Source organism: Vanacampus margaritifer, chromosome 6, assembly GCF_051991255.1.
Source record: "Vanacampus margaritifer isolate UIUO_Vmar chromosome 6, RoL_Vmar_1.0, whole genome shotgun sequence".
Taxonomy (NCBI): domain Eukaryota; kingdom Metazoa; phylum Chordata; class Actinopteri; order Syngnathiformes; family Syngnathidae; genus Vanacampus; species Vanacampus margaritifer.
In genome coordinates this window covers 28,214,633-28,241,277 of record NC_135437.1, presented here as the reverse complement: position 1 = coordinate 28,241,277, position 26,645 = coordinate 28,214,633, and the positions used below count along the sequence as shown (strand labels likewise).

Below are 26,645 nucleotides of genomic sequence, written 5' to 3'. Positions count from 1 at the left end.
TTGAAAATTTTCAAAACAAAGCTACGTTAGCAATTCATTGTCGTGACCCCTCGTGCAAGCAACAATAATCAATTGATGTTGATTTACTGCTGAATGATTGACACAAAAATCCAACGTCATACATCGGATCCATTTAATGTAACCCACATTGTTCAAGGAAAACTGTCTCCCAAGCCTGTGCGTTTTGTTTTGAAAGCTCACATCCGGTGTAGCTCTTACGCATCTACGTTCGGCTTGACCTCATTCCTGTTTTTCCTCTGCTGGCTTTTCGTTCCTTCACAGGCTCTCCCTCCATCAGCACCATCGCTCCCATCCACTTACCCTTCTCGCCCTCCTCCGTCGTTGACTTAGTGGCTCTCTTCCGCATATTTGAAAGATGGCCAGCAGCTTCTCCAGGGTCCTGTCCTCCAAACGAAACATCGGGATCCTCTCGGTGGTCGGCGGCTCGCTGACGGCCGGATTTTTACTGCACCGGCAGCACGTCAACGCAGGGGCGCCCGGGCGCAGGCTCTACCCCGCCAGGTACCCGCATTTACTAGCATCTCCCGGAAGAAAAAAATTCATTCAAATAGTCAATCGTCTTTTGGCCCCGTTATTCTGTCCTGCTAATTAGAAGTCTGCTCATGAGTGCTTATACGTGCAAAAGGGGCTTAATAGGCAGGGTGTGACCTTTCTTAGCTGTGACTAGCATGTCCATGTTTAAAGAGAAAGTTAAATTAAAAGTCAAATTAGAGACTCAATATGACATCTATATTTGAATTTAACAACATTGAAATTGGCTTGGTTCGTGTGGAAATGTTATTCGAATCCATCATTATTCCTAGCCACGGGCTAACATTAGCATACTGAGATGAAAGAGATTCAAATAAATGAATGCTGCGTATTTAATGTGTTAAATTCATTTCTATCTATCTATCTACAGTTGTTCTTAAACTTTTTACTCCACGTATTACCGGAAAAAAAAAACTTTGCTTTCCAAGTCCCACCAAAATGACCAGCTTAATACAATAGGGCTCAAGTACTGTGACCTAAGTAGGTCTAAGTGTTTAGAAATGTTTAATTCCTATTCCTAAATCTATTTATTATTATCGTAAGCCACTGTAACAGCATGCAGAGTTTGAACATTAACACTTTGCTTAAATATGATTAAAAAAAATTGAATAAAACTGCACTTAAATTATGATTTGCTTTTGAATTGCGTTGCTGTTCATTCAAATCATTGAACTGATCGTAACTGGTCAAATTAAGAATTCAACGTAAATAAACTTTTTAAAACAACTACTCCTTAAAGAGCAAATGCAAATGTTTTTAGGCCAGAAGTTAATTATAACTGAACTGTACTTGTGCAGGATGTATCTGTCTATTGCAGTTTGTGTTTGAAAATGACACGCGTCTATCTAGCGACCTTGACATAAATGACAATTTAGTTGTTCACTTTCCCTGCATTTTCACTCTTGTGTGACCTTCTGCTGACACTGTATCGATAAACGTGTGTGTGTGTGTGTGTACGTGCCACGAGGCATGTATTACAAAGCTGCACGTATGAAAGGATTAAGCAAACATTATCTTGTAGCCAGATATAAAGGCTTGCTCTGTAAGTAGGACGCGCATCGACAGCCGAATGCGTCGTCATCAGTAAATGCACAAACAGAAAAGGTCAAAATCACAGTTTACTGTTTGCTTGCCATGAATTTCCGACCGTTCACAAATGGACGCCTGCTACCTGGAGACCAAACACTTAAAAAAAACAATTGCCTTTGGCAAATATTGGACACAATAGACCGGAATCTCTAAAGGCATAAAATCTGCCTTAAATTAGCCTTTGAACGGGTAGAGTTGACTTTGTTGACGTTATCTTGCATTGTAAAGCCTTGGCAAGGCTGGCAGCAGGCAAACTCGATTGATCTTTAAAGAAAAAGAAAAACATTTGGGTACATCTTTTCTGCTAAAATAAGACATAAAGTAGGGACCCTTGGTTGTCTTTAGTGGGCACCATAAATGATGTGGGGGGGCCGGATCTGACCCCCAGGCTTTGAGTTTGAAATGAACGGCTGTATAAGGTCTCTTTACCTCCTCACAGGAGACACGGGGGCAGTAAGCCGCTCTTTTAAAGCCGCTTTCATATTTATAAATGGAATTATTATACTCTCTGATAACAGAAAAGCAGCGTCAAGGATTGGTAGAATGAAGGAATCAACATTTCAAACAACACCACTGCATTAATAATAAACTTTTATTTATTTTAACTGAAGATGAAAAAAAGTCAGCATTTATTTTCTTCCACGTTTTTTTCACGGCATGCAATTGAAAACAGCATAATAATGTGCTTTTTAATGCATTTTCCTAAAACAGGAAAAAGCATTCATTTGAGGCAAGGCATTTATCTACTTAGTTGGACGTTACACCCGGTGATTGATTGAGGCACAGTGTCTTTTATTTGTTGAAATATATTCATTGAAAGAAGGTCATCGTTACCCGCTTTTCGTGAAGGAAAAAGAGGAAGTGTTTACTGGAGGTAAGGCATTTATTTGTGATGTGAACCTTGCGTCTGCTGATTCAATGTGGAGAGGAGGCCAAATTCTGACGAAATACAGTAGTTGAAAATAGACCATAATACAATTATTATTCATGTGGAATGGGGAAAAGGAGCTCTTTACTGGAGGTGAGGTGTTTATTTGTTAAAATTGGTTCTTGCGCTTGGTTGTTTTTTGAGACACAAAGCCATTTACTGGTCATCAGACATTTATTTGTTTACGTGTATGTTGCGCCTGGTGATTATTTGATGCATATATTTAAGGAAATAAGTCATTTGGTTTCAAATATCACCAGAGGTGAGGTGTTTATTTTTAAATGTAGATTTATAATTAAGGCCTCTAGTTGAGGAAATGTGAATAATATAAAATAGGAGCCATTTATTTGGGGTGGAGCATTTGTTTGTTTAAAGGGGATGCTGCACTCAGTGAAGTATGGAAGGCTTCTAATTTATTTGAGGAAATATTAGTGATTGAAAGTAGATGATAGTCGAATTTTTTCCCATCCTTTTATTTGAGGTGAGGCATTTATTTTTAAAGTGGCTGGTGACACCTGATGACAAATTTAGGCGTAGAGGCCTCAATTTAAAGAATTGAAGTTAAATAAGGGGAGAAAATAATGGAGCTGTTTAATAGAGGCGAGGCCTTTATTTTATTCAAGTGGATCAAGAGCCCAGTGACAAATTCAGGCGCAGAAGCTTCTATTTTGCCGTCAAAGATAAACGCTCGGCTTCTGTCTTTTGTTTGCTTAGTGCGGAGTACCCCGACCTGCGCAAACACAACAACTGCATGGCCAGCCACCTGACGCCCGCCATCTACGCCAAGCTGTGCGACAAGGCCACGCCCAGCGGATACACGCTGGACCAGGCCATCCAGACGGGCGTGGACAACCCCGGCCACCCGTTCATCAAGACGGTCGGCATGGTGGCCGGAGACGAGGAGTCCTACGAGGTCTGACCTTTAAAATAAACAATGTCAAATAAACAGCACTAATAAGTTATTTACAACGGCGTATTAGGGCCACGTATAAATATATTTTTTATATTTTAAAACTTACAAATTTGCCATTTTATAAAGTCGCAAAAATTTATATATATATATATATATATATATATATATATATATATATTTAAGGTCTTCTCTGGTTCACTTCCTGTTGGATTTTTAAAAAAACGTTATTGCAATTTACAATAAAAAACATGGCAACAGTATAATTATTCTTTGCATGTATGAAACCAACTTAGGGAGATTTCCAGAAGGAACATTAAATATCAAATCAAATCAATACAAATATGATTTAACATCACACAACAGGTCATTTCCTGTTGAAATCAGGTGACTTCCTGTTGATTTTAGGTCACTTCCGGGTCACTTCCTGTTGAAATCAGGTCACTTCCGGGTCACGTCCTGTGTGTCCTAAAAAGTGGCAAATTTGCGAGTTTTTTTTTCTCTGAATATTGCCCCTAAAATAAAAATATACGTGGCCCTAAAACGCCATAGTAGTTATAAAAACAATAATCAGAAAAATATATATTTTGCAAACATTTTATTCACAAGTGTAGATTTATTAAATGTCGACCTTTGTTTTTTAGTTATTGTAAGAAAATTGAAGGGTTTGGAAGGACATTGAGGAGGGCAAAGCAAGCCTTGTCGGTATTTAATAACTTAAACTAGAACTTTGTTTTTTTTGTTTTTGTGTGTTTTCTTTTTCTTGTGTCTTGTTTGACAGCACCGTTCCGGTTTGTGTGTCAGTTTGAATTGGATGTTGGAGTTTGAATTAATAAAGAAAGCAAAAAAAAAAAAAAACTTGGTAATTTTGGCAACCATTTTGTAATGCGTATCACTGCCACCTACAGGATGGAAGGAGAACTTTATGACCTGTCAAATCATGAGCTTTTTAATTAAATCCGATGATACATATGCTGTTTTTACAATGCTACATTACACAGAAAACCTTTTTAGCTCTGGGGTGTTACATAGACAAATGCATTATTATTATTATTATTATTTATTTATTTTTATTTTATTTTATTTATTTTTATTACTATTTTTTTATTTGATTAAATTTTGTTAACAATGCATTATTATTTACAGTGGCTGTCAAACTAAATTTCAAATGAAAAAAGTGTGTTGGAAATTAGAGCAACTTGGAAGAAAAATTGGGGTTACGTTTAAAATCGTTTTGCTGTTTGCAGGTGTTTGCCGACCTGCTGGACCCCGTCATAAAAGAGAGGCACAACGGCTACGATCCCCAAACCATGAAGCACCCCACCGATCTGGACGCCAGCAAGGTAACACGCACCCTCAGCAATCACGCTAACATGACGTTATTATTTACATTTCATTGTAGATTGTGGTCAATCCGCTGAACATTCAGCTCATCTGAAGCTTGTGAAGGTTCTCACATCCTCGCCTCGCTTTCAGCTCCAGTCGGGGATCTTTGACGAGCGCTACGTGCTGTCGTCCCGGGTGCGGACGGGCCGCAGCATCCGGGGGCTGAGCCTGCCGCCCGCCTGCACCCGGGCGGAGCGCCGGGAGGTGGAGCGCGTGGTGGTGGACGCCCTCGCCGGCCTCAAGGGCGATCTGGCCGGGAGGTACTACAGCCTGACGCAGTTGACGGATCAGCAGCAGCAGCAACTCATCGATGTGAGCAAGAAGCGAAATTTGCGTCTCGTAGGAAGTCTTTGGACGTGCACGGAAATGAATTCATCGTATTATGTCTGCCAAGTGTGGATGCTTTGGACGTGATGTGGCCTGTGTTTCCATCAGGATCACTTCCTGTTTGACAAGCCGGTGTCCCCGCTGCTAACGTGTGCGGGAATGGCTCGCGACTGGCCTGACGCCCGCGGGATTTGGTAAGTTCCGAGTTTTGGCTCCGCAGTGGAGATCTGCTAAGCCGCTGGTTCGCAAACTTAAAAAATAAATACATAAATAAGCTAGCTCCCATGGTGTTCATTTACCTGCTATGGAGCTAGCCAGCTAGCCAGCTAGCTAGCTAGCAGAATGGGTTAAAGCTAAACTGTGTCAGGGTTTTTACTTTCTGGACCTGGATTTGCCTCCAGCGATGTGATGTTGGCGAAGGCAGCTCGTGCATTCAGCAGCATCCCATTTTTTTTTTCTCCTGTGCAGGCACAACAACAACAAGACCTTCCTGATTTGGGTGAACGAGGAGGATCACACCAGGGTTATCTCCATGGAGAAGGGCGGCAACATGAAGCGAGTGTTTGAGAGGTTCTGCAGAGGCCTGAAGGAGGTTCGACTGCGTCTGACTTTGCTTTTAGCGTGTGTGTGCGTGCGTGCGTGCGTGCGTGGGAGATGTTTTGACGAAAGGACACAAATAGACAGAAGAGGAGGCGAGAAGATGCGCAATTCACTCAATTTTATGGACAGCGAGCGTTAGGGTTTCAAATTAAGGTAAGAGTTGGGGTTTCAATGAATGGTGACGTAACTGCTGTTTGCAAACTAAGGTTCAAATTTTGTTTTTTAAGCCTGTGTTAGGGTTACAAACAAGGGTTAAGGTGTCAAATGACACTTCCAAGCCCGTGTTAGGGTTTTAAGCCTTGGTTTATATTTAAAGCAAGGATTAGGGTTTCAATGAAGGGTGATGGGTTGAGCCAGTGTTAGGGTTTCAAATTGGGGTTTCAAACCTGGGTTTAGGTTTGACACTAAAATCATGCTTTCAATTTAACTTTGCAAGCTTGATTCGGGGTTTCAAATGAGGGCGTAAAGCCTGAATTGTGTTTCAAATCAGGGTTTGGGCTTCAACTTTAGGTTTTAAACCAGTGTTGGGGTTTAATTCAAGGGTTTGAAATTCAAATGAGGGCTTCAAGCCACGTTAGCGATTTCAAACAAGGGAGAGGGTTTCCTAACAAATTCGGGGTTTTCAAATTAGGGTTTCAACCCTGGTGACCGTGTCAAACAAGTGGGAGGGTTTCAAGCCTTGGTCAAGGTTTCAAAGAAGGACTCGGATTTCAAAGAGGTTTCACTCTAAAATTATGCTTTCCAAGCTTTATTTGGTGTTTCAAATTAGGGCTTAAAGCCTGACTTGGGTTTCAAATATCAAATTAAGGTTTCAAACCAGTGTTGGGTTTTAAGTCAAGGGTTAGAAATTCAAATTAGGGTTTCAAACAAGGGTTAGGGTTTCATGACAACCCTGGGTCAAACAAGTCTGGGTTTCAAGAATTAGGATTTCAAAGTAGGGTTGAGGTATATCAAGCCTGTGTTTGGGTTTCAAAAAGGAATTTGACGCCTGATAAAGGTTTTCAAGCCAGGGTTTTAGGGTTTCCATCCTGGGCAATGGTTTCAAGCAAGCATGGACATTTTTAACTAGCCTCTCAAGACTGGGTCAGGGTTTCAAATGAGTTTGTTTGAAAATAGTGTTGGATGAGAATGTTCAAGCAGTGAAGGTTCGAAAGGTCACATTGACCGGATGTCGTTTTCCTTGCATTGAGTTTTCCTGTCATGCGTTCGTTCCTGTCAGTTTCTTGGAACAAAACCCGCAAACGTTTTTCCCCTGCAGGTGGAGCATCTGATCCAGGAACGAGGCTGGGAGTTCATGTGGAACGAGAGGCTGGGCTACATCCTCACCTGCCCCTCCAACCTGGGCACTGGGCTGCGGGCGGGGGTCCACGTCAAGCTGCCCCTCCTCAGCAAGGTAACCGTCGTCACAGCAGACGACAGCCGCCGACGGGCTTTTCTCAATTTTGCCGGCGCGTTTGCTCGCCCCTCCAGGACCCTCGCTTCAATAAGATCCTGGACAATCTGCGTCTGCAGAAGAGAGGGACGGGCGGCGTCGACACGGCCGCCGTGGGTGGAACCTTTGACATCTCCAACTTGGACCGCCTGGGACATTCCGAGGTAGCACACTGAAGAACTTGAGATGTAGCATTTGGACAGTAATAGATGGGCCCCACCATTTTTTTTTTTTGCATTCTCAAAGGATTTGAAAACAGGAAGTTACTTTTTAATCACCCTCTATACAGAATGTCATGGAAAATCCCAGCAATGCTCACGTTAGCTTCAGAGGCGATAAGTGCCAATATTTTTTTTTAGGTGTTTTTAAAAAGAGCCACAATAATGTGGACTTTATATTAACTAACACTAATGTCAATTACATAGAATGTAAATGAATTATTTTATTTTAATTGTTTCAATTCAATAGACATTGTGCTGCTCCTTCTGTTGTGCACAACTTGACCACCAGGAGGCAGCATAACACAGACATCGGCTTTTACATGGTGAATATGGAGGACCATAACTGCCAAAATTAAAAATAAATAAATGAATAAAAGTGAAAATAAAAACAGATAAATCAAATATCATTCAAAAATGAAATACAAAAAATAAATAAAATAAATATAAATGGAAATAAAAACAACTATATATATATATATATATATATATATATCCATAAATAAATACATTTTAAAAAATAAATACAAAAATAAAAAACGAGATTCAAAAAGCAAATGTAAATATAAATGTGGAAATAAATACAAAAATAAATATATAAATAGAATTCAATATCAAGCAATAAATGAAAACACTGTGAAAATAAAAGCCAATATAAAAATATAATTCAAAAATTAAATACAAAAAATAAATCTAAATGGAAATAAAAACAACAAAATATATTTAAATATCCATAAATAAATAAATTCATAAATAAAAGTAAAAAATAAAAATGAAAAAAAGATTCAAAAAAGTAAATGTAAATATAAATGTGGAAATAAATATATATATATATATAAATAAAATATATAAATAGAATTCAATATCAAGCAATAAATGAAAACACTCTCCTCTCACATTTATCTATTTCATGCTGCAGACGTGTCCTGTCAGGTCGAAATGTTATTCAAACGAAAGGGGCCGGTCCTAAGCGTGTCTTGGGTTGGACTCCGCCTTTGCAAACTTTGTTCACTCACTCACTTGACCATTGAAAGGCGATTTCCAGCGATCTTCGTAGATTTTGGGAGCTGGTCGCGTACGTCACATGTCCGCCATCTTGCCGCTCACAGGTGCAGTTGGTGCAGACGGTGGTGGACGGCGTCAACTACCTGGTGGAATGCGAGAAGAGGCTGGAGAAAGGCCAGGACATCAAGGTGCCCTCGCCCATCAAGCAGTTCAAGTAGACCGCCCGCCCCCCTCCGCCCCTCCCACTAAGCACACCTGCGCCCCACCTGACTCACACCTTTTACCTCCTGGGCACACACACACGCGCGCCAACACCCCAGCTCGTCGTGCCCATAGATATATCCAAGAAATATCTATGTCAGTGTTTCATTTTGTGATCCATCATAACTAATATAAGCCCCGCCCACCCTCCTCTCTTATTATATAATCAAGATATTTAATACGCCTGACTAGGGTTGCAAAAGGGTGGAACATTTTCATGGGAAGTTAAGATGGAGAATTTGGGAAAAAAAAACGTAGCATACATATAAATGTTTATTCTTGTCAAAAGTTGTCACACGTGCTAAATAATGCAATTAAAAACACAACATTTCAACACATTTATTTGTAAGTAGAAATGTTTCAATTTTTAAAGTGAAAAGTCAACCTTAAACATTTATTGACAATATTATGTTACTAGTCTAAACATGACATTCTGATGAATATGACATTTTTGGAATATGAGTTATGAAGCAAAATCCAGCCGTTTTTAGCCATCTCAGCCATTTTGCCACTTGCTGTCGACTGAAGATGACATCACAGTTGCTCAGGGCTCAGGCGACAACCAATCAGAGCTCGCCTCTTTTCTGAAGCTGCGCTGTGATTGGTGATGGAGATGGATAAAAACGGCTGGATTTGGCTGCTTAACTCGTATTCCAAAAATAGAATAAAATACCATATTTAGACTAGTAAAGAACATATTATTAAAAAAAATAATAATAATTTAAATCGTTTGACTTTCCCCTTTAAATAATTGTGCGAGTATTCAAGTTTATCTTGACTTATTTCATTTTATTGAACGATACATTCTTTCATTGAAGAGAAAAAACATGTTAACTCTAACATAGCCCCTATCAACATAACATGTGAAATTTGATGTGCTTGTACTGAATCTGCACTTTTGCTAACCTTTTCAGAAAATGTGTTAATGTTTCGAGCGTTTTCCGGTCTCTAATAATCGGCGGTAGAATATGTATTGGTGTCACCACAAGCCCCCGTTTCTCACCAAAAAGTGGAGAAAAATAAGAAAAATGAATGTAAATGACTAAAGGTTCCATTTTGTGAATTCTTACTTCATTTCCGTGAACCCCCATGAAAAGTTTCCAAATTCTCCGATTTTTGCAACCCGACTCCTGACACTCCCGAGCCAAACAAACTGGGCTTCAGTGCTATTGATAATTGGAAGCCAAAAAGAGCGCAAACGGCCGGCGGCACTCTGCAAGGTGATGCAAGATGGCGGCATGCCATGACGCAACCTCTTCTCCCACTGAATCCAACCCGGTTTGGCTCTCACCCACACCCTCGCCCCTCCCACCAGCATGCCACCTTCTCCCCCATGTCAATCCAAAGTCATGCCACGGTGCTCATGCTACTCATCACTTGAAGTGGATTTGAATGTGACTCTCAAAAATGTCGACGCCGGTCTCTGGACTGTAAGCCATTTGAAGCAATATCATCGCAGCTCATCACTGAATGTCACACGCGTGTCTTTTATTAAACATATCATCTATTTAGCAGAAATGGCGTCGCCTGCTTTCGTGTTTCTTCACTTTGGGAAGCGAGAGATTGAATTCAAGGAACAATCTGCGATCCGGAGCCTCTTTCACAAGGCCCGCCTTCTTGACACAAAATGGAGGGAGGTCACATTTTTATTACAGATGCTTGCTTACTTATTTGCAGGTTACTCAAAAAGTATTGAGCTAACTTCACAAAACTTCGTAAACAATTCTTATATGCACGAGTTTAGAAAGAACAAATGAGATTTGACTGGTTTCCTAATTCGGGCTTTAAACCAGAGTTAGGGCTTTAAATCAACGGTTGAAGTTTCAAATTGGGGTTTTAAATCAGGGTTGAGGCTTAAAATTCGGATTTTAAACCACATTTTAGAGTTTCGAGCCAGGGTTAGGTTTTGAATGAGTATTTCAAACAAGACTTAGTAGGAGTGTGCCCAAAAAAATCAATTCTCATTTAGTACGATTCAGAATTGATTTTAAATTTTATTTAGACTAGATTTTGTTGAAATCATTTATTACTGTCTTGCCCTTGTTTGTGTGTGCCTTTATTGGGAGCGCTGTTCATCTTGCACCCGGTTTGGCCACTTGGGGGCAGTGTGGTTCCGCGTGTTCTGATACACAGTTAATTTGTAGCCACATTAGAGAGTAGAAGGAAAAAGTCACAATCAAGTTATGCCAATAAAAGTTGTTTTTTGCAGCGTAGGAGGAGCAAATGCCGGTGAGTAATGTTAAGATGCTTCTCTGTATACATTCCTGAAGCTTTTTTGTATGAATAACCATGATTTTGAGTGATAAAAGTGCCACGAGTAGCATACTAATTAGCATTAGCGAGTCAGACTGGAGTACATTATGACGATTTTTTTGTACATCTATAAATTGAAGCAGAAATCGTTGTCAAATGTCAATCAAATCATTTTTAATCAAAAATCTTTCTGAATCGAATCACAGACCCAAAATTGGAATCAAATTGATTTAGGAGAGAGCCATAGATTCCCACACTTAAGAGTTACGGTTTCAAATTAGGGTAGAGATTGAAATAGTGATTAGGATTTCAAGACTGGATTGGGGTTTCAAATTATGTTTCCTGGTTAGGGTTTCAAAACGGGGTTACCAGCAAAGAGTTGGGTGTCAAATTGGGGTTTCAAATCAGACTATGGGTTTCAAACCAAGGTTGGGGTTTCAAATTAAGGTTTCAAGTTGGGTTGTTGGGTTTAGAGCCAGGGTTATGGTTTCAAGTTAGGATTCTTGGTTATGGTTTCAAGTTAGTGGGATTTCAAACCAGACTTGGGTTTTCAAACGAGGGCTAGGTTTTCAAATTAGGGTTTGTGGTTTCAACAAAGTTTAGGGACTCAAATTTGGGTCTTAAATTAGGGTTACGAGCCCAGGTTAGGGTTAAAATTTGTTGTTTTTTGCAGGGCTTCAAAGCAAATGTGTCACCACAACTTGTGTATGTTACAGTCTGCTTGCATTGGGGGTCAAGTGGGGCTGTGACCCATGATCATTTTTCTTTGCAAACTGTGCGTCGCCACGGCAACAGCACTCAACGAAATCAAAAGCTAAGCTTTGCTTTTCATTTTGAAATATCTAAGGATGTGAACCACCTCAAGTTTGAAGATGAGCGGCTCAAATCTCTCTTTGGAAAAACACTTCATATTTTGACGCCATTGTTGAGCCTTGGCGGAGGTCTGCGCTTAACTGAGTGCTCTTGTTTCCCAATCAACCATTGTTTCCACTTATGAGGCGCACAACATGTTATTGTCTGGACGTGGACAACGAGGCGCACAGTGTTGTTGCTTTTTTCCCCCGGGGGAGACATGACGCGTTGGAGGAGCTTAACGGCGAGCGTGACATCAGCATCGTTCCCTTTTTTCCGTGTTCCACATTATGATAGAGGAGCCAGCGGGTTGCCGTGGCAACCACTTCTGTGGTGCTCCGATGGGGGGCAGGAAAGAAACGAGGGACTCTGGTGACAAAGAAGGGGGAAAAAAACATCTGTAGCGTAGAACATTCACAGTGTGTGGATTTAAATACTGTACTGTTCAAGTCAAATGTGTCCTGCTTTGATATTAGGCAGCAGTAAAAAAAAAAAAATAATAAAAAGGTCTTAATTGTCATTCTTTCACCAGACAGGTGCTATACACTGAGACTACTCCGAGTAAAAAAAAAAACATTTTTTATTTTATTTTATTTTATTATTTATTTTATTTTATAAGTGAAGAAATACTGAGAACATTCTCAACAAACTGGATTAACCTCATTTGAGCTATGGGCATTAGTTAAATGTGTACAGTAAGCGCAAAGAAGGCAGCACAACTCGACTGAAACTGGACTGAACGTTTCCCCGTCGCAAAAAAAAAAATGGAAAAGAACCAGAAGAAGCCGCCGCAGTGACCCTTGCAAATCACTCCGAGAGCGCCCTCTGCTGACCAGTTGCTGCACCAGCAGGTTAGTTACAGCAGGAAATCGCCGACTTCATCTTGTCACAATGTCACATGGACATGAGGAAGTCACGTGACATGACCTACACATTAATGTTACCTTTGGGTGCATCTTAATCATTTTAAATGTCTTACGGTAGTTTATTAATTTTAGTAATTCAATTCAAATAGTAGGAAAGTGTGCATTTAAGCGTTGCTGAATTCTTTATTTAGTGCACAGTAAAATGGCCACCATGATCATCACATTTCCAACAAAATTGATTTCCTCTGTTGGGGTATTATCAAAGACAAAGGTGATATTGAAGAAAATAATGCGCTGTTGGGGACGTGTATGTACATTTAAAAGAAACATGCCATGAAATGGATCACAATAAAGACCTCTGTCAAAGTGTGCTTGAGTGTAGAAACTAAACGGCAGGAATGTGACAATGTGCTCACGTTTTGGCATTGACATGAAATGTAAATCTAGTGCAAATCGTTTGAGAAACGAGGTTTTGATGTTGTCTCTTCCAACATGACCGCCACTTAGGCACGTCAGTGAACGCTCCTCATAATGACTTCGACATGCGAGCGAGCGAAAGATGTCGTCACGCTCCGATTGGTCGCCTCTCGACGAAGCGCCGGTGTGCTGCACCCCGATTGGCTGATACGCGCTGAGTGATACACCAGCTCGACCAATAGCGGGCTGCCACAGTGTGATAAGGAGCGGCGCCGAGACCTGTTCCAACATCTTCCCCGCCTCCTAGGCCTTTTTCTTTCGATCCATAGCCCGGAGCTAACCACCACCCCCGCAATAATCTCGATTTATTTCCCCTCTCGTACTTCTTCCTCGTTGTTGATTGCAAACCAGTTCGGACGATTTGTAGAGCCGGCGCCGAGTGCGATGCTGAGGCTCATCTTTCTGGTCGCGCTCGCCGGGCTCTCCCGAGCCAGCGACGTGCTCGATTTAACCGACGACGACTTTGAAAGCAGCATTAATGACCTGGAGCTCCTCCTTGTGGAATTTTATGCCCCGTGGTGAGACATTGTAACGATTGATTAATTTCCTCCATGTGAAGGAGTAGGTAAACTGCTTGTAAACGTGACGACGACGCTAGCTTGTTTTTTCCCCCGCATCAAACGCCTTAACTGGCCTAACGTGAAGCTTGCGTGCAAGGTTCCTAACGGTGTGTGTGTGTTTAAACGTACATATAAATTTTCAAATTGTTATGTTCACAAGGAAATGTGTGTTTTATTGTCATGAAAAAATGACTCGTGATGAGGTGTTAGCATGCTAGCTAGCGAGAGGCGAAAGTAACTGCAATGAAAGCACGAACCGCAGTTGCAAGGATTCCGTATTTAATAAACTCAAAAAAATTGAAAACGTCCCGGCTTTGTTTTGTTCTAACATCGAAGGCCTTTTCGCGTCTTCTGCACTTTATACGCACCGTTTAGCATGCACAAGGAAGTTGAGGGCGTGCTCACTCGCTGTTGTAACGCTCCGATTGGACGGCGAAGTTTGGGTGGCTTTCTCTGATTGGTTGATAGATGTGACGTAAATTCATGTAGTGAAACTTAAAAACCTTTTTAAAAGCGAAACAAAATGTCTTTTTTCAAAGAAACGTCACACCCGTAAAGAATCGAAGCTTTCAAAATGTGTTTTTGTTCATTCACAAGAGTATTGAGTATTAAGAACAAAGTATACTGTGGATATTTTCGAAGCAGAATTTTTTGGGGGAATATTACATAAACATAAATCTACCAGAGGACATTTTGCTACTTAATCTTTAGGTGGTTAAAACAATTCACTTATTACGATACGATACGATATACTTTTATTTTCCCCGTGGGGAACTTTTTCCTGGACTCCGTCCAGCTGCAGTTTACAGTAAAGAGAAACCAACAGAATAGAAAGAGATAAAATTAAATGAATAAGAAGTGCAGCAATAAGTAAGACATTCATATTTGGATGGTATGGACAACCTTCCATACAAGGTAAATTACACAAGTATTTAAGACTATTATAAATGGTTTTTTTAAAGGTTGGTATGTTAAAAGGAAGAAAAATAACGTGCAGCTATAGCTCAGCATAAGCACTTGGACTTTGAACCAGAGGGTCACGGTTTGGCAGAATAGCGACTAGTTGTTGAAGTCAAATCTGGTTGCTGACAGCCATTGAGGTGTCCTTGGGCAAGGCACGGACGGCCCTCACTTCTCCCAGCACCTTGAAATCTCTCCTTGCATTCCTGCATGCATGTCATCTGAATTTGTGTGTTGAACAACACGGCAACGTGTGAGTTCGGGTTCGTAATGTGCATTGTGTAGTGTCCTTTTTATAAACATTCACAGCCGAGCAAACGTTTCCCTTGCCAAGTTGAGAGCGGATTACACATTCTATTTGTGTTTCTAATGTCTCCTCTGTCCTCCTAAGGTGTGGTCATTGTAAACGGCTCGCCCCCGAGTATGAGGTGGCGGCCACGCGTCTGAAAGGCATCGTTCCTTTGGCAAAGGTACTTGCCAGGATAATTGCCTGCCTTTTAACGTGTCTTTGAACTCTTCTTGCCTCGTCCGTTCAACACGTCCATTTTTGTCCCCCAGGTTGACTGCACAGCTCACACCAAGACTTGCAGCAAATACGGAGTCAACGGATATCCCACCTTGAAGATCTTCAGGGCCGGGGAAATCTCTGGGCCCTACGATGGCCCCAGATCTGCAGGTACAATCGTACCTTGAGTTGCACGAGTCGACGCTGACGTGGTTTATTTCTTTACATGACTTTTTTTATGCAGTACATTGCTCATCTTAAAATATTCAACAAAAAAGTCATTTTCAATTTATTCCAATGGGGAAAATCCATATGATGTACAAGTCATTTGTGTTCCAAGCTTGACAACAAATTCAATCCGAAAGCAAAGGTAGCTATGCATTTGTTTGCATGTTTTTAACAGGATTTTTTTTTTTTTTTGTCTGGTAGATGGGATTGTGAGTTTCCTGAAGAAGCAGGCCGGCCCCGCCTCCGTGGAGATCACCACTGAGGAGGCATTCCAGAAGTTCATCTCCGATAAAGACGGTGGTATAGTCGGTGAGTTTACACACTTCACCTCACTGGGGGGGGGGGGGAAAGGGGCCTGGATTTTATTTTGTCAAATGGCTGCATGAAATAAAATCTGGCCCACTAACTTAACTATACATATCCTTAAAACATATTTCTTGATCCAGATGTTTTTCTTGGTTGCAACTTGTGAGGCCTCTCAAAAGACTCATTAGGTCTGTAGAAGGTCAAGAAAAATGTCAATTTCAGCGCAGGTTTTCAAAATGAAAAGAATGGAGCAAGAAACAGGACGTAGATGAAAAAAAAAAAAAGATGGGTCCGCCCAGATCTGCATCGAAGGTCTTGGGTCTCAAACTTTTCATTCATGTCAAGTTCCACCTCAACATATTTAGCTCTTGGCAAGTACTGCCATCAACATTGAAATGCAGTATCATAATAGTCCGATGTGGTGATTTAAAAAAAAAAAAAAAAGATGGGATTTACTCCTCAAAAGTGCACTTTGTATATTAACGCTGCATTTACACTGTAAGTTCTATAAGTATGATCCATTTGTATTGCACATAAAGTTTTCTTTTTTTAAAACAAACTGTTCTGAATTATGATTAACAAATGTACTAAATTGAATGGTGGGGGGGGGGGGAGGTTTAGCGGCTAACATTATATGGCCCCACCTTAATGAAATGTCGCTTTTCCAGTTCAGCCGCCTTGAAAATGAAAGTGAAAGCCATTTGACGCTGGATTCCCCATTGTTAACTTTTCCCTCCAGGCTTCTTTGCCGACAGCGCGAGCCTTGCGGCCGGCGAATACCAGAAGGCGGCCAACGACCTACGGGAGAACTACCGCTTCGCCCACACCAGCGTCGGGGCGCTCCTCCAGAGTCAAGGCGTGGACGGCGAGTGAGTGCAAAACTTCCGGGTTGCACGTCCTCACAGCCAACAAGTCAACTGTAGCTATTAACTCGTTGTTGTTATTATTTCCAGGGGTGTCATCCTGTTCCGCCCGCCCAGACTTGGCAACAAATTTGAAGATGATTCGGTCCAATTCAGCGAGACGAAATGCACCAAAAACAAACTCAAGGCATTTATCAAGGACAGCGTGTACGTCAGAGATCGGCTCGGAACCAAAATATTGGACTTCCTGCTGCGTGATCAATGAGTGCAAACTGATAAGTGCTTACCTGCTCTCATCCAATCAGCTTTGGAATCTGCCCCCACATGACCGATGACAACAAAGACCAGCTGAGGGGGAAAGACCTGCTGGTGGCCTACTACGATGTCGATTATGACAAGAATCCCAAAGGCTCCAACTACTGGAGGAATAGGTACACTGCACTTTTCAAATTCCCAAGCGGACTGCAGAAGCTCATGCGTGTTTCAACAGGGTGATGAAGGTGGCAAAGAGCTTCTTGGACCAGGGCAAGCAGCTGCGCTTTGCCGTGGCCAACAAGCAGGTGTTCAGCCATGACCTGACTGAGTTCGGCCTGGAAAACGCCCAAGGAGAGCTCCCCCTGGTGGCCGTGCGCACTGCCAAGGGAGACAAATACGTCATGACCGAGGAGTTCACGTAAGTTCAACCTGACAAAGATGTCATCCATTAGGAGTGTGCCAAAAACTCCCATTCTCATAAGAATTGCGGTTCTCATGTAGTAAGATTCAGAATTTATTTGAAAAGTCCCAAAATCGTTTTTATTTAAATGACCGCCTTGCCCTTGTTTGTGCGTGCCATTATTGAGTGTGCTGTCCGTGTTGTACCCGATTTGGCCACTAGGTGGCAGTGTGATTCCACACGTTCTGTTACACTGTTAAGTTGTAGCCACATTGGAGCAAAAGGAAAAAGTCACAATCAAGTTATGCCAATAATAAAAATAAAAAATAAATTGCAGCGTGCCAATAAAAAGGTGTTGTTTTTTTTGCAGTGTAGGAAGAGAATATGCCAGTGATTAATGTCAACATGCTGCTCTGTACATTCCTGAAGCGTTTTGTATAAATAGCCGTTTTGAGTGATAAAAGTGTAGCATGCTAATTGGCATTAGCGAGTCAGTGGCACTTTCCATTGTGCATTAGCCTTGAGCAAGCTACGTTGGAGAAACGAGCTAAACAAAGTGTGTTTACATTTGGAGTGTAATAAATAGCTTGATACTAGTTCACGAGTAGCAGTTGAGGTCCACACACTGTTTCCACACATTTTAAAATTTAATAAATGTAAATAAAATTAATAATATATATATTTTTTTTTAAAAGAAGACATTTTACTGTCTCCAATTGTCATTCTGTCTTGCAATCCAGACTGGTGTTGATCATGTAGATTATTTGCACATCTATAAATTGAAGCCGAAATCATTGTCAAATCATTTTTGAATCAAAAATCGATTCTGAATTGAATCGCACACCCAAAATCGACTAATCGTGAGACAAAGATTCCCATCCCTATCATGATGGTCCATGTTCTGCTTTTTTTTGTTCCTTATTTGACTCTGTTGTGCATATTTAATTCCCGTTGTCTTTTTGTTTTCCAGTCGTGATGGAAAAGCTCTTGAGAGCTTCCTGCAGGATTACTTTGATGGCAAACTGAAGCGTTACCTGAAGTCGGAACCCGTCCCGGAGAACAACGACGGACCCGTCAAGGTGACCCTGGCGCCCGTTGTCTGCAAACGGTCAATAAAAGCGCCGCCTTGAATGCTCACGATTTGTTGCCGTGCGCGTTTGCAGGTTTTGGTGGCAGAGAACTTTGACGCCATAGTCAACGACGACAGCAAAGACGTGCTCATCGAGTTCTACGCTCCGTGGTGCGGCCACTGCAAGAGCCTGGAGCCCAAATACACGGAGCTCGGGGAGAAGGTGAACTCCGCTCCAAAGTGGATGGATGACATTTCAGAAACAAGTCTATAAATTGCCCTCCCGTCTCTCAATTAGCTGGCCAACGATCCCAACGTGATCATCGCCAAGATGGACGCCACGGCCAACGACGTACCTTCACCTTATGAAGTCAGCGGGTGAGTTGAGAGCAAAATTGCAGAGCACAAAATAAAAAAGGAGTCGAAAATGACATCGCCAGCTCAAAGGATGTCTCGTCCAAACAAAATTAAGATGCCAAATTTGTGACTGCGCTAATTCCGTAGTCAGAATAACAGGAATTATTTTTATAAAAACACTTACAAATACAAATTTATTAACCTCACAAAGTTGGCAAAGTTAACAGTGCATGTCCCTTTAATGCCACAATTATTATTTTTTGCGCCATTAATAATTAATTAATTAAGCCCCTTAATTGTAAAGCCTGTACTGGGGGAAATCTAGTCGCAACGCAGCAGACACGTCCACGACAACATTTAGCAGCATTTATATTTGTGGAGACTGGGGTCACGTTGTATTTTTAAAATGCGTAGAATTTCACAAGTTTACTTCATGTTCAAGATGAGATAGCTCTTAATATGATACGAAAAATGCACCGTCTTACAAACGCAATTATGCCACCTAGTGGCAGAGACATGACAATACATCAATATCACACTTGTTTTCTTTACAGTACAGGACATCTCTTTAATTTTAACTCAATTTAAAAAATTATGATATTACTCTACCAATGACTAAAAGATCTTTAGAACAGATAAAAAAAAGTGCAATTAATTGTGAGTTAACTATTGAAGCCATGCGATTTATTTACAATTAACTCATTCACTGCCATAAATTAATTTGAACTATTTTCTATTTAACGTTTTTTTTCTACTTTTGTCTACTTTTTTTAATTGTACATTTAGAACAGATATAAAATTTTAATCGCCTGATGTCTCTAATTTTTAATCTTTTGTTCTTTAAAAAAAAGATTATTACAAATTAGGGGCGTCAGGCAATTAATATTAGTAATCTTAATTAATCGCATGACTAAACTAGTTAACTCACGATTAATTACACAAATTGTATATCTGTTCGAAATGTACAATATTTTTTTTCTTCTTGTAGGTTTTCATACTCTTGTTGACAAAAGTTCCAAAAAAATGTTAAACTAATATAAATGGTTACAATGATTTTTTTTTTTTTTTTTTTTACGTCTATAGCCGTCAATGGCAGTGACTGAGTTAAAAATATAATCGACTGAATACTAATGATGATAATGCTGTTATTGTTCCCTTAGATTCCCAACAATCTACTTTTCGCCAGCCGGCAGTAAGATGCAACCAAAGAAATATGAGGTGAGTGTTGCCAACCACACCAAACTACACTCGTGACTCAGAATCAGGAGAAACTTTATTGTCCCCCACTACAAACATTATCAATCCAACACACCACAATCATTACTAAATAAAATAAAATGAGTACACTTGGCGGATGTTCGAAACACTTCTCAAGTCATCGTCCCGTCCAAAAGTAAACAAACAGCAGATTTTTCCAATTTTGTGAGCCCAGGCATTTTCATGATTTGGCATTTGGATTTTGGGGGTGAACTTTAGTGGGGGAACTCACCTATTCGCTGTTAAAATGCCAAAACAATAATATAAAAAGTTATTTGGGTGCTCCTTTAAAAATAAGTGTCTCATCTGGCTTGGAGCTAATGTTGTCTTGCGGCATTCCAGGGAGGCCGTGAGGTGAGCGATTTTGTCTCCTACCTGAAGAGGGAGGCCTCCAACCCCTTGGTGATGCAGGAGGAGCCCAAGAAGGAGAAGAAGAAGAAGAGCGACGATGAGCTATAAAATGAAATGGAAATCTCAAAGCCGAAACTTGGGAGTTTTTCAAAAATTGTTTAGGGGGAATCAACAGAAGAGAAGTAAATTATTCCACTTTCTTAGTGAACTACAAAATGCTCTGAAGCCAAGTTGATTGGGTCCTCTGCCAATGCTATGGAAGAAATGGAGCTGTTTGTTTTTTTTGGGTTGTTTTTTTTAAGTGAACGGGACCGCTTTTTCAGATTCATGATTTTTCCTTTTATTTTTGTTAAAAAAAAAAACATCTTGTCTACTCTGCACCTCCGGCTGCTGATGCCACGCTGCATTCGACGTCACCTGCCGCTTTGTTCTTGTTTTACTTGTTGTCACATGGGAGGGTAACGTTAATGGTGTATGCCTTCCTTTTTGGTTGTCTGTTTTTGTACATTTGGAAGGATTGTGAAATAAAAAGGCCCACAAAACTGAACTTTTTTTTGTTGTTGTTAAGCACCAGCACTGCCATGGAGAAAGCAATGTAAAAACTGGAATTTTTAAACAATCGACCATTTTTATCAACTGTGAGATATGCAATCTAAAATATTAGAACAACAGTACTGCATATTTAAGTGTGTTGCCAAATTAAGAAATATAAGCATTTGATCAAATGTTTACTTATATTCAGAAAATGTATTTTTCAACGTTTCAATTTTTCCCCAAAACATTTTTTTAAATTTGAGTTAACTTTGCTACACATATTTTCGCTATACACGGGTGACCCGCGAAAATATGCATATAATTGATACACACTGAAATTCATTTGTGAGCAAAATATCAAAAACACTGATGAACTGCGATTATGTGTTCTCCACAGAAAGTGGCCCAAAATTGATAAAATATTGCTGATAAACCTCCAATATGTGTGTTCCATGAAGAACGTGAAAACAATCCGCGAATAAATTAATCCACAGGTGCTGAACCGCGAGTATGCGGAAGTCCACTGAAGTTACTTTATTTTTTATTGCTTTATTTAACAAATTGAAATCAAAAGCCAACATGGCAAACATTAAGAAAACAATAATCATCACAGTACACCACAAGCTTAAATCCACTGAAGTTACTTTGAAGTAGTGAAAACGCGTAAAACGTAGTTAACGCGTCTCTAATTGGCTGAAAAATCAACCAATCACCGCGTTGCGCGTTGCAACTTCATGACGGCACGCCCACGTAGGCATCACAAGCGGCTGCGCTTTGGAAAAGTGAATGGCCTTACTGTTATTGTGAGATTGTTGTGTACTGTGATGATAACTGTTTGTTTAATGTTTGCCATGTTTGGCTTTTTATTTCAATTTGTTAAATAAAGCAATAAAAAAAAGACGGGTGAAAACGGAAGTACGTTTGACCAGTCTCCGCACCGGATATCGTACGCCGTTTCCGGTCTGCGCTCCCGACTATAAAGCTACCAGAGTGTTGTGGGTCGCTTTCTAGCCCCTCCGTAGTCTTTTCGTTGATGGTTAGACTCTGCGAGAGAAGGATGAAGTTCATTGTGGCTGCCACGGTTATCGTGGGCTCCGTGTTTTTTCTCGCCTTCCCTAGCGGCTCGTCGGCAGACGACAAGAAGAAGGGCCCCAAAGTAACCGCTAAGGTGAGTTGCTTGGCTCGCCAGAAAGAGAGACAGAGGAGCGGAATGCTACATCGGTGCTAATGCTAACGGCTCGCTAAGCCACGTCATACTCAACCCATCTCGCCAGCTAGCTTGCCTGCGGCGTAGAACACCAATCTGATATTTGCCATGCTAGGGTTACATTTTAGATAAGAAATACACGCCCGCTGGGTAAATGTTGTTGGGATTGTTATTATTGTACTTGACATGCATGTTCTCCACATATTAGTAACTAATTTGTGTTGACGTAGATCAATTAGAAAAAAAATCGAATTGGCTAGCCGGTGCTAGCCATGTAGCAGTCCCACGCCTTTGTTTTACTGTGAACGGTCATTTTGTCCACCCGTCTTGAAAATGTGTAAAGTGGATCCCCTTACAGCTCACAATTAGAATATGGATGGATTTTGGAATGTTTTGAGCGGCATTCGGCCTGAGGTGCTTGTTACGCTAGAGCAGCGGTGGGCAAACTCGGTCCTCGAGGGCCGGAATCCTGCAGGTTTTGGAGGTTTCCCCTCTTCCAACATAAACTGATTCCAATCAACGGCATCGTTATCAGCTCATGCAGAGCTTGCTGATGAGCTGATCATATATCAGCTGCGTCGGAGAAGGGAAACATACAAAACCTGCAGGACTCCAGCCTTCGAGGACCGAGTTTGCCCACCCCTGTGCTAGAGGCTCACCGACTTGCTTTAATTGAGTAAAGAAATCTTAAAAGACAAATTATTCATTGCGCATTTAAACACCAAAATGTTCAACCAAACTATCTAATGGAAGTCTGCAAGCCTGATATTAACATCGGGCTCATTAAAATTAGCGTTGATTTGCCGTGATTATAAACCTTTCAAAAATTGTCACTTTAAAGACACAAGGAACAGGTAAGTATGTATTGGCTTAATTCTGTGGCAATGCCAACTATAACTAGAGCCCGGAACTATCCTGAAAACTTTGTCTTTGTATGGATGCTTTGTATTAATACAATTTTAACTTCTTCTTTGCTACAGGTGTACTTTGATATGAAAATCGGAGAGGACATAATCGGAAGGATCGTCATCGGGGTGTTCGGGAAGACTGTCCCTAAAACGGCTGACAACTTTGTGGCCTTGGCAACAGGAGAGGTAAAAAAGTGGGGATGCAAATGATGGAGTGGTGAAGGCGGGTCAGCAAAATAGGAGGAAGGTCGCTGGACTACTAAATAATTCATAACCTTCATACTTTTAATTGCTTCACATACTCATCTGTGTGTGGAATTGGGATAACTTGACTATAAATATCTCCAACTTGATCGTGCTTCTGAATATGCATTGCTGGCTGCTGCAATTCAGTTTCAAAATGCAGACATAAATTCGTCAACACGTCGTTCTTCTGGACTTTTCAAGCTGCTATCAAATTTGGCAGTGAAGGCTTTGTTTATGAGGAGTATGCTTAATTAATCCTGAAGTTTGTGAGACTTAATCGTGGTGAAAAAAGTATTTGCAACATTTTCATGTATGTTTATGGCTGTTAACCAAGAGCATTGTTTTGTCGACATGTGCAGAAAGGCTTTGGCTACAAGGGCAGCAAATTCCACCGCGTCATCAATCAGTTCATGATCCAGGGAGGAGATTTCACCAAGGGAGACGGAACCGGAGGTAAGATACCGACTGGCCTCCATTTTAGTCGTGATCGCCGTCATCGTGCATGTCAGTCAGCCGTGCGCGTTTTTTTTTTCCTCCCCCAAGGCAAGAGCATTTACGGCGACCGCTTTGCTGACGAGAACTTCAAGCTGAAGCACCACGGCCCCGGTTGGCTCAGCATGGCCAACGCCGGCAGAGACACCAACGGCTCGCAATTCTTCATCACCACCGTGACGACCAGCTGGCTGGACGGCAAACACGTCGTCTTTGGGAAAGTGCTGGAGGGAATGGTGAGATTTTATTTTCTATCGGTTTCCATTTTGCAGCAATTAGCGTTTAGAATGTATCTAATTTTCATCATTATTCACAAATCCGTTTTAAACAATGGGCATAGAGCTTTTCGTAACATGGCCCTGGTTGATCTCTTATACTCTGCTGCCACCTGCTGGCCGTTATTTTTGTGTTGTAATAACTACCATTGCTTTAAGCGTTTCTTCAGTTCCGAGGCGGGATTTCCCACTTCCGGGTTTTCACCCATAAACTCTGTTTCCGGTTTGCGACGTGTGGGCCGCGTCCCAGTACTTGCGCTTTCGCATTTGTGCCCCTCGGTTGCGCGTTCCCGTCGACGGGTACGTGGCTGCGAGTGTGTCGTGTCTGTCATGGTGTCTGAAGCATTTCAAATACCCGAGACTCCCTCCCGCCGATGAGCAGGGGTGGGGGTTCGAGTGTTGGAACGCAGCCCAGTGGCCGGAAACGGCGCTGATGTGTAAAACCCGGAAGTTGGAAGTCCGTGGTATCTAATCAATTTGCAACACTTGAAATTGTTTAATAATGCGTAAAAAAAAAAAAAGGAGAGAGACTTGGACTGACCCGTAGTATTGGTTTGTGAAAAATGTGGAAGTGTGACCATATTTGGACATGCACCTTTTTTTTTTTTGCCCAATGGCAACAATATAGTTATGAGGATAGTCCTTTTGATCTGAAAGTGTTTTTAAAATCATTTTTTGATGTCTTTATATTTTCCTTCATGTATTTCAACATGAAAAGCTGCTTTTCCATACAACACGTTGTTGTTATTTAGGATGTTGTGAAGAAGATTGAGGACACAAAGACCAACGATCGTGACCAGCCCCTGCAAGACGTGGTCATCTACGAGTGCGGCGTGATCGCAGTGGACGAGTCGTTCGCCATCGGCAAGGAGTAGGAATGAAGCGCGGCGGTGAGGGGAACCACGAGGGGGATTTCATCGTGCGGGCCACCCGTGTCCATCCTGGAGGAGAAGCTTGTTGGGCTCTCCATGTGCCGTCAGCAGTCGTCCGGAAGCACCCGAGGCACGTCAACATCATCAAGCATTCCAAGGTGCACTACATATTCAATGGGCAACCTTTTTTCTTTTTAGTAATTGTTTAAAAGCAAGAAGGAATTCCTTGAAATAAAGCTTCCAGGTTTTGTTAAATTCTTGGAATTTTTTTCCCCCTCCTTTTAAAAATAAGGTCTTCAAATTAGGGGTTACAAAGTGCGCAAAAGTTGTGTAATTCTCCTTTTGACAACCTAGGGGGCGGCACTGTTCTGTAGCTTTCAGACGGCTCCGGTAGCTTTCCTATGGCTGGCTTCTAATGCAGCCACTAGGAGGCAGTATTGAGACAAATACCGCAGCATGCAATGCAATTTGCTGCATTGATTTTAATTAACTTTAGTCTTTCATTTTAACACACATTAGCAGTGGAAATTCTCATTTCTAGCTCTCCTTCACATGAACAGCATTTTTGTGGTGCTTTTTCATGGCACTTTGGGGCAACTAAAGGGCTTCAGTGTGCTTGTTTGTCCCAATTAAATCACACACAGGTGGGGGGGGGGACAATTAATTTCTCATCTTACAAGTCCTTCCTGTCTTTGTCTCACCTTCCTGACACTCCTTTGCAGCGTGTTTGAACACACTCTTGGCAGACGGGTTCCAGCCCGGCCTTTGCGTTCTGTCAATTATCGTTAATAATAACGATAATGTCCAGGCCATGTGATGGGTGGAAAAAACAGTCCAATGAGGTCCAACTAGTGTAGACAGTAGAGTAGAACTGCCCTGAACTACACTGACAGTTGATTTCCATCATTTGACTGTCACACAAGGTTGTATGTATAAAGTTTAATGAATTAATTTTTCCCAATTGTAGAAAAAAAGACATTGAAGAGGTTCACGTCCACATGTGTTTGTCGCTTTTAGCGCTCGTAAACCTCTTGTAAATGAGGACCGAAGTGTAGTGAACAACCGCTGCTACCGGTAATGCTAATGGGCTGAATCGTTGTGCTGACTTTCCACCTCCAGCGCAAAGTAATTTTGAGCTGCCAGGAAGTGCGCTGCGGTGTTTTGGCCAGATCCAGTCAGGCATCCAATGACTCACCGGGACGGGGACAAATATGGAAAGAATTCCCGGGAATCTTTAAAGCCGCTCTTGTTTGCACTGCAGCGATTGGGAGGATTGTGCAGCCAAACAGTGTTGTTGTTCACCTAGCGGCATGCGCCGCGCGGGCCGGACATATCTGACATAGCTGTTCACGGCAGCTTTTGTCGCGTAGATTAAAGGAACATTGCAGAGAATCAGCGCAAACAAAGAATGCCGGCGCATCCCAGCACGCCGCTCCCATTGGCGAATTAACCTGTTATTTACACTTAGCTACACAAACAGCTTTTTTTTTTTTTTTTTTTTAATAACCCCTCCACTTTATACACTAGCGTATTGTACGAGGGGTGGTCGGTAGGGCCACGCTGGGAAAACCATCATCTTGGCAGAATGAAGTTATTCCTACATATTTTATCAGAAAAGAGGGTGTTTTTGAGAATTGTATTTATTTTAAAATAAAGTCATTGATTGGTTGATTATGGCTCAATTTTGTGGAAAACGGCTTTATTTAAAATAGAAAAGTTTTCCTCAACAATTTCAAACTTTTTTTTTTTTTCACTGAGCTATATTATTTTTTCTCTGAAATATTTAAGCATTTTTCTTAAATATCCTACTGGAAAATGCACATTTTTCTCTTTAAGATGCTGCA

General features: G+C 41.3%; 3 protein-coding genes across 3 annotated transcripts; all 3 read left to right on the top strand.

Moving 5' to 3' along the window:
- The first annotated feature begins 227 nt into the window (after positions 1-227).
- On the top strand, positions 228-10,226 carry LOC144053623 (creatine kinase U-type, mitochondrial-like). The gene is made up of 9 exons (XM_077568262.1): positions 228-522; positions 3,284-3,482; positions 4,727-4,822; positions 4,956-5,177; positions 5,301-5,386; positions 5,661-5,784; positions 7,051-7,185; positions 7,263-7,388; positions 8,552-10,226. Exons 1-9 carry the CDS (start codon positions 377-379, stop codon positions 8,663-8,665), a joined length of 1,248 nt encoding a protein of 415 aa, XP_077424388.1. The 5' UTR covers positions 228-376; the 3' UTR covers positions 8,666-10,226.
- A 3,142-nt stretch (positions 10,227-13,368) lies between these two features.
- On the top strand, positions 13,369-20,814 carry pdia3 (protein disulfide isomerase family A, member 3). The gene is made up of 13 exons (XM_077568578.1): positions 13,369-13,674; positions 15,068-15,146; positions 15,235-15,352; positions 15,611-15,718; positions 16,455-16,584; positions 16,669-16,785; positions 16,884-17,009; positions 17,069-17,251; positions 18,204-18,312; positions 18,397-18,525; positions 18,601-18,680; positions 19,820-19,877; positions 20,259-20,814. The coding sequence occupies exons 1-13, from the start codon at positions 13,541-13,543 to the stop codon at positions 20,373-20,375; spliced, it is 1,488 nt and encodes a 495-aa protein (XP_077424704.1). The 5' UTR covers positions 13,369-13,540; the 3' UTR covers positions 20,376-20,814.
- A 931-nt stretch (positions 20,815-21,745) lies between these two features.
- ppib (peptidylprolyl isomerase B (cyclophilin B)) lies at positions 21,746-25,056 on the top strand. Its single transcript, XM_077568516.1, has 5 exons — positions 21,746-21,969; positions 22,989-23,102; positions 23,522-23,615; positions 23,706-23,890; positions 24,682-25,056. The coding sequence occupies exons 1-5, from the start codon at positions 21,835-21,837 to the stop codon at positions 24,802-24,804; spliced, it is 651 nt and encodes a 216-aa protein (XP_077424642.1). The 5' UTR covers positions 21,746-21,834; the 3' UTR covers positions 24,805-25,056.
- The last annotated feature ends 1,589 nt before the right edge of the window (positions 25,057-26,645 follow it).